This window comes from Frankliniella occidentalis, unplaced genomic scaffold (genome assembly GCF_000697945.3).
Source record: "Frankliniella occidentalis isolate FOCC.00 unplaced genomic scaffold, Focc_3.1 Scaffold65, whole genome shotgun sequence".
NCBI lineage: Eukaryota > Metazoa > Arthropoda > Insecta > Thysanoptera > Thripidae > Frankliniella > Frankliniella occidentalis.
Genome location: NW_026267195.1, coordinates 421,618 through 428,786, shown reverse-complemented (window position 1 = coordinate 428,786; position 7,169 = coordinate 421,618). Strand labels below are relative to the sequence as shown.

At 60.9% G+C, this 7,169-nt stretch overlaps 1 protein-coding gene across 3 annotated transcripts in view; it reads right to left on the bottom strand.

The window, feature by feature from the left end:
* The window catches only part of LOC113208773 (zinc finger protein 629), a 12,127-nt gene extending 5,107 nt beyond the window's left edge, over positions 1–7,020 (bottom strand). Inside the window, exons 1-5 of one of the 3 annotated variants that reach the window (XM_052268212.1) lie at positions 6,654–7,020; positions 2,856–3,038; positions 2,080–2,388; positions 1,763–1,989; positions 1,505–1,672 (exon numbers count right to left, since the gene is read on the bottom strand). In XM_052268212.1, coding sequence (XP_052124172.1) covers positions 1,505–1,672; positions 1,763–1,989; positions 2,080–2,388; positions 2,856–3,003 — 852 coding nt within the window. In that variant the 5' untranslated portion in view covers positions 3,004–3,038; positions 6,654–7,020. Of the gene's footprint in view, positions 1–1,504; positions 1,673–1,762; positions 1,990–2,079; positions 2,389–2,855; positions 3,157–6,653 lie in introns of those variants that run through there. The other 2 variants (XM_052268214.1, XM_052268213.1) reach the window with 2 other exon arrangements.
* Between the last annotated feature and the right edge of the window lie 149 nt (positions 7,021–7,169).

Genomic DNA, 7,169 nt, shown 5'->3' with positions numbered 1-7,169 from the left:
CTCGCTGGTCGCCCACCCGATTCGTCCTCGTCCTAGCCTCACCGCGCTTTGATCGCGTCGCTCTTATCCGAGAGCATGATCTGCAATCTGACAGTGGGATCGAAGCGACGACGCGTGCGCGCACACGCGGCCTCGAAGGAGGAGAAAAGGAGGGAATTATTTCGTCGAGAGAAAGGAGAATTGCTATAAGCGCTGTACGCGTGACACTCATCGACGACGCAGGTGGGGGACTCTCAGTGTATAGTGGGGGCAGCGCAGCTCGGGCTCACCCCCCGGGCGGCAGCGGAGAGAAAGGGGTCTGGTGTCCGCGACCACGAGACAGGTGGCCGACGAGCAAGGCGACAGTCGACCGGGAGGAAGAGGGGAGCGAGGCTCACGTGCACGAATATGAAACGTCCCTGATACGTCACGAGCTAATGCCCGTGTCTAACTGTCCAAAATCTGGCGGCGACCGGCCGCGGTCTGATTGCGATCCTGCTCGATATGCACGACGCTGGCTGGATACACCCTTGATTTCGGTGAGGGGAGTGGGGAGTGGCACCGGACAGGAGAGGGAGGGAGGGGGGGACAACCCCCGCGATGGCTTTTACGGAATGACATCAAAAACCGTTCGGCCCCATCTGATAGCGGGGGCAGGGAATGGGCCGAGCTGAGCTGGTTGGTTATTGCTGCCTCGGTATCCGGCGTATTGACCAAGTGCTAAAGGTCGGCGTGGCGTCGTCGGGCTGCTCCGGGGCCCACCGGTGGCACCCCCCTGGTGGAGGAGGAGGAGGTGGAGGTGGAGGTAGCGGGCCGCCCCTGCACGCCCCAACGGCGGCTGGCCGACCCCGCACTCGCCGTGCACCGCGACGCTATCGCGATAGAATGTCAATCGCAACCCCGAGCGACGCGCGGGCCGCGCAGACCGGGCGACCAGAGCGCATCGCGATAGTAGCTCCCCCGCGGCCCCGCCCCGCGCGACACAAACCCCTGCCGGCCCCGCCCCGCCCCGCCCGGGACACAGAGTTCAGACTCGTCACCGAGTCCGTCACTGTCGGCCGCCGACGAGACGTGGCCCATTATCGTCCGCTCATGGTATCGTGGGCAGCAAAGGCTTGCCGCGGGGTCCGGCCGCGGAAGCATGGGCAAGCGCTGCCCGCTCGCGGTGGCGACCGCCGTGACTCTTTCTGGCTTTCGAAAGGATTTTTATGACTGCTGCTTCGTAGCGAACTGGCGAGGCGTTTATCTTCCGCCCAACGCACTGGTCACGCCAGCGCCGGCAGCGGCAGGTGCTCTGCGCACAGGCAGCACCGGAAGGGCAGGGGGTAAACAAGTTTGGAAACTATCGCGGAAAAATATCGTGAGGTCACACATTTGAACGATGTAAAATCGATTGAAATTGATGAAAGTTGTCTGTGAAATCTACTTGTTCTGATGAAATAGCGGTGCACGACCAAAATTGCCAGTTGTTCATCCCTCGACTGGGGGCAACAACATTGCGCACATACGTCTCTCTGTCACTCACCTGGAAGGTCCTGCCCGGCCGCTCGGTGGTGGAGGAGGCAGGCGCGCGCGTCGCGGGGCTGGCCGCGGGGCTGGGCGTGATCGGAGGCGTCGTCGGGTAGGGCAGCGGGCTGCCGGCGGCCGAGCTGACGTCGCCGTCCGATGGGAGGTGCCAGAGCCTACATCGAGACTGCGGACAGGAGAGAGACGACGCGCACTTAGCAAAGGAGGGCAGTCGAGGACACGGCGACATGACGTCCAGGGAGGCACAGCAGCTCACCTCGGGGGTGACGGGGGTGAGGGGCAGGCCCAGCGGCAGGGGGTCGTGCTCCACCTCGGAGGCGGGCGACCAGATGCCGTGCGGGGCGTGCGCGCCCAGCGAATGCGGCGTGCGGGGCGTGCGCTGGAGCACGGGCAGCGGCTGCGGCCGGCAGGGCTTCTTGGTGCACAGGTCCAGCGGCCGCTCCTCCTCCTCGAGGTCGTCGCTCTCAGAGTCCAGGCGCGTCCCTGCACAAGAGCACGAGGTGGTCGATTTAGAGTTCTCTTGAGACTTTGATAATGAATGATAACGAATCCAGGCTCCGGGGAGCAACTTACCTCGGCGAGGCGGGCTGCAGTGCCGGGAGCGCAGCTCGTCCCAGGCGCTGCGGTACCAGGGCCAGCGGCCGATGCGCCCGTTGGAGTCGGGCGACGGCGACGGCCCCGGGGAGGTCGGCGACGTCGGGGACGCGCTGCCTGGGGAGCCCAGCGGCGACCGCGATCGCGGCGACACGGAGCGCTGCGAGCACGGGCTGCGCGGCGCGTGAGAGCCGGACAGCGCGCTGGGCAGCAGCAGCGGCGGCCACAGGTAGGGGCCGTACGGCCCCGGGATCACCGGGCCCAGCATGAGCGGGCCGTGGCTGTTATCTGCGGGGGAAAGAGAGGAATAGTGGTCAGCAGGGGGAGAGGAAGAGCAGGGATAGAGGAGGAAGAGCGCTCAGCAGGGATAGAGGAGGAAGAGCGCTCAGCAGGGGTGGAGGAGGAAGAGCGGTCATCAGGGGAAGATGAGAATCAGGGTTGGAGGAAGGAAGAGCGGTCGCAGAGTAAATGAAGAGTGCTCAGCAGGAGCTGGAGAACGTGGCGAAGGCAGAGCAGGAGACAATAATAGATGGGTTTGACTCTGATCGGACTCAGCCTATCGAACCGGGTTTTGAGCACTTATTCTATTTTATGTTTCCGTTTCAGAGCGAAACATGAACGAACTTTGGCTTGCGCGTAAAGTGACTATAAGTATCAGATCGAAAAGTCTATTTTTGAGAGGAGAAAATTATCGCACATGGTGCTGGGGGCGCGATGCCCGCCCCATATGCCCCCTTAGCTCGCCGGCGACTCACCGTGCTCCTGCTCCCTGAGCTGCTCCCGGAGCTGCTCCCTGAGCTGCTGCTGCTTGAGGCTGAGCGCGTGCTGCCGCCGCTGCACCAGGGTGAAGGCGCCCACGCTCCGCTGCAGCTCGGTGAGCGCCAGCGAGGAGGTGACCAGCATGGCGGGAGTGGGGCGCTGCGTCGCACGGCTCTGCGCTGCACAGAATAACGAGCACACCCTCAGGACACGGTCGCTTTCGGCGGAGGAGTGCACCAAGTGCACCGTGCGCTGCTCGGTGTGCGAGTGGCGCGTGCGGAGTGCACTTCGAAGGGATCCCCGACTGCCCCGGCAGCCCAGTCCGAGACATGAACGCCCGCTAATTCTCGGTAGAAAGCACGTTAACTATACTGCCGTCCCCGCCGCCCACCCCCCGCGCCCTGCCGTTGACGTCAAACGCCGCCAGTAACTATCCCAATAAAGCACGTGTCTGTGTGGATCCTCACGAGCAGTGGACATAAATTTCACCACTTAAGGAAACGCTGCGGCGGTGGCCTCGACTCGCATGTTTGCTTGATCTGGGCTGCCGCCGCTGATCCGAGCGGTGTATCCGGCCGCGTACGATTTGAGGTGATCGAGCTCGGATCGATTATAATCGGCCAGCTGTTCACACGCCCAACCTCTGCAAGGCCCATAGCAGGGCGCCGGCTTCACGCTGCGAGCAGACGGCTCAGACGCGCCGGCGGGCCGACACACAGTTGGTTAAGAAAAACACTTTTCATTTTCAATTTTTTACTTTTTTAAAAAATATCTGCCGTTGAGTCTCCGTAGCTTGCGTGTGCCAAATATGTGTCGTGTGTCGGATGTTGACACTGCAGTGTGTGGTCGCCCGCTGCCTCCCGCTGCCGCTGCCCACCGCCGCCCGCCCCGTGTTGTAATGTTAAAAAGTCTTTATCGACCCCGCGGAGTGCGGCGGTGGAGGCCGTGGAGGCGGCGGCCGCGGCGGGGCGGCGGCCGGTACACCAAAGTATTTGTAGGCTCCGCAGCTAATCGTCATCGGAAATCTGAGCCTGTGGCGTGTGCCGCCGTGCGGCCGCGGTGATGACACTGTGGCGTGTGTGTGTGTGTGCTCACACTCACACGCACACGCACACACACGCACGCCCACGCACACACATTGCGCACACCGAGTCGCGTGACGCGGCCTATGCACGGCTGTTTATTACATCATTAATACGCACAGGCAGACAAGACCAGCGCCAGTCCCCCGGCGCCCCCGGCCGCGGCCCCGACGACCTGCTGCACCCTGCTGCACCCTGCTGCACCTTGCCTGCTGCACCCTTCCTGCACCGCTCAACTACCGCAATGCTCGACACCGACCAACTGCCCTCATCCTACTCTTCCTCTTCATCCTCTTCCCCTTTCAATCATCCTTTCCGCCTGTATCGCCTAACAAGAACGCGCCCTGCTATGGATTTCTCAGTTCATGGTGACAATTCCAACGGAGCCAATACGATAAGCGCGAAACCATTTTATTGTCGCCTCTTTACAAGCCGCGTCCTCATCACTCATGCAGTGCCCCCCCCCCCCCCTCCCCAACCCATCGCACCAATTATGACTGGCTGCAATAATTCGGGTTGCGTGTGCGCACGCGGGCGGGTGTGTGTGTGCGCGCGCGCGCGCGCGCGTGTGTACGTGCGTGCGCGTGTGTGTGACTGACTGACTCTTACAGTATTTTCACTGATTTGTGCCAGTTCCACCAGTTTCCCGCTTAGTTTAAGCGATTTCTGGTGATTTCGATTAATTGTTATCCTGATGATTCCCAGCCAGGTGTACTCATGATCCCCGGAGTTGGCGATGATAAAAAGATTTCTCAGCGGAGATGCCCGTTGGTGCGATGCCGGTGCTGCCCGCCTCGACCGAGTGCTACCCGCATGTTCGGATGCCCGGTCACCTGCCGCCACTAGCGCTCCCTAGCAGGGAGTTTAATCGCGCTACCGCGGTTAGCGACTCCTGGACTCTGTTTCTTTTACTTATTTTAACTTTTAAAATGACGCCACTTCGCGCGCCGCGGGCAGCTCTCACGAGCGGGTGGCCCCGCCGGCGGCCACTATGCGTTCCCTGTGCGTGATCAGTCAGTGGTCACAATTAATTATTACGGCGAAAAGTGGAAACGGAGAGACTAGGGCGTTCGGAATTGGAGATGGGGAGCAAGCGACAAAAAAGAAAGGCAAGGCTGCGAGGTGAGGCCCGTTGCGTTCCGTGGCCGGGAAAAGTGAGAGGGGGGAAGAGATAGGGATGATGAATAATTTGAGGTGCAATCAGAGACAAAATGGCTGTGCGAGCTCCCCTCGGGGAGTCCGCCTCGGAGTGGAGCACTTTGGTCTTGCGAGTTAAGTACGCGACGTATTACGCACATCCGCCGGACCTGCTTGCAATTCGGGTTAAGCTAGTCTTTAACCATAGTCAAAGTTGGAACAGGGAGAAATCGAAATTGGAAAACGTTTTTAACTAAACCGGGGCATACTCCCTCAAACTCCAATATGGCTTAAAACAGACTTTCGTGAGGGAAAACAGGTCGTAACATAATATGCATTCTTCCGAGAAAAACTGTAAACTGCAAAACGTGACAAGCAGAAAAGAAATAATAAAAACCGGCATAAACACATCGTGCACACCGTGCCGTAAAAGCCTACGACCGTGTGAGGGGAAGCCAGGGCCGAGCGTAGCATTGACGTCAATCACGGAGGATGGGCAATGATTCGGCAAGTTATCTTTCGTTTTAACGGTTTTGTTGTCGTTTCGCGAGGGATGTCCACTCGGCGTCGTGCGGCCCGCAGCTCGGGGCTCGCCGTGTGGCGCTGCGGGCTCCACGGGGAGGGCGAAGGAGAACGTGCCAGCTGTCAGCGGGGCGAGCTAGCGGAGCCGCGGAGCGGGCGGGGGGCGGCGGCGGCAGGGGTAGGCAACCCGGCCACAGCCGCGCGCGCTGTGGCCTATCCTCTACGGCGCTCGGCTCCCGCGCGGAGCGCTAATGAGACACGGAGAGAGAGGGAGAACGAGAGGGAGAGAGGGGGGAGGGGGAAGAGAGAGACAGAGAGGGGGGGGGGGGAGAGGGGGAGAAAGAGAGAGACAGAGAAGCGGAGGGAGAGAAAGAGAAGACACACGACTTGCCTAGGACTGTGTGTCTCCCTCGGCCTGTCGTCTCCCTCGCACGCCCGGGCTCGCCCCTCGTCAATGAAAGACTCATGCGTGCCGGGCGCCGCGGGGTCGCGGCCGCCGCGAAGTCGCCTCTTTTGCTAGGAAACCACTTCCATCCATTCCCGAAATTGACCCTCTTTCGCATTCATTGATCCCTATGCCGTCCCGCGTCCCGCCCCGCCCCGCCGCCGGGTCACCCCTCACCGGACTGGCCGAGTGATTTCCACACGGTTCTCAATAATTCAGAAGCCGCCCGCTTCTTTTCCAAACTTTTATGGAAGTCGAAGAGGAGTCTCGTCATGACGTCTACACGAACACGTCCCCTCGCGGCTCGAGGGAGGAAATATGAAATCGAGGCAGAGTGTGCATTCAACACGACGCGAGTGGAGTGCTTCCCCATCGCCAGCAAATGCAAAGAAAAGAATAAACAAAAATCCTCGCCGTTTACTCGCTACACAAATCCCTCTTACAAACGCCACACGCTAGGTATGAATTTGCGGGACATTCTATGATTCTCGCGACAAGATCTTTTCAAAACAGGCGGCCAAAGATGACACTTCCATATAAAACCGCAGTGTCACTCTACACACAACACCAGCCAGCACTGAACCGTGAACCGGCTGTGATATACTCACAGTTTGCTTAGTTGAAGCAGAAGAAGGGTTAATTCAATCCAAATGCGCACGTGACTGAGCACGCGTTGAAGACGATGATGGCGGTGACGATGGCGAGGGTGAGGTCAGAGGTCATCCCGGTTGTCACACATGATGGCACTGAGCACACACTCGTTGAGCACTGGCTGCACACGCGCGGAAATACACACACACTCACTCGCGCCGGGGGTTACGTCCTGCTCGCCGGGCGGCCGCTTCGCTTCTGACGACCGTCCGCCGTCCGCCGCTCAGGCCTCACCGGCTGGGGCCCGCGCCTCCCTGGCTGCCTGCCTGGCTGCCTGCCTGGCTGGCTCACTGCCGTACCGCCTGCCTCAGCGCAGACCGAACACCCGCGCCCGACTGAGCCCGCTCCGGGTACGCACCTTCATTTTGACCTACCCGCCGCTGCTCCGCGCCGCTCTGCCCGCCACCCCGGGGGGTGGGGAGGCGAGGGGGAGGGCGCGTGCCCCTGGAGTTGGGACCTGCCGCTGGGGAGGG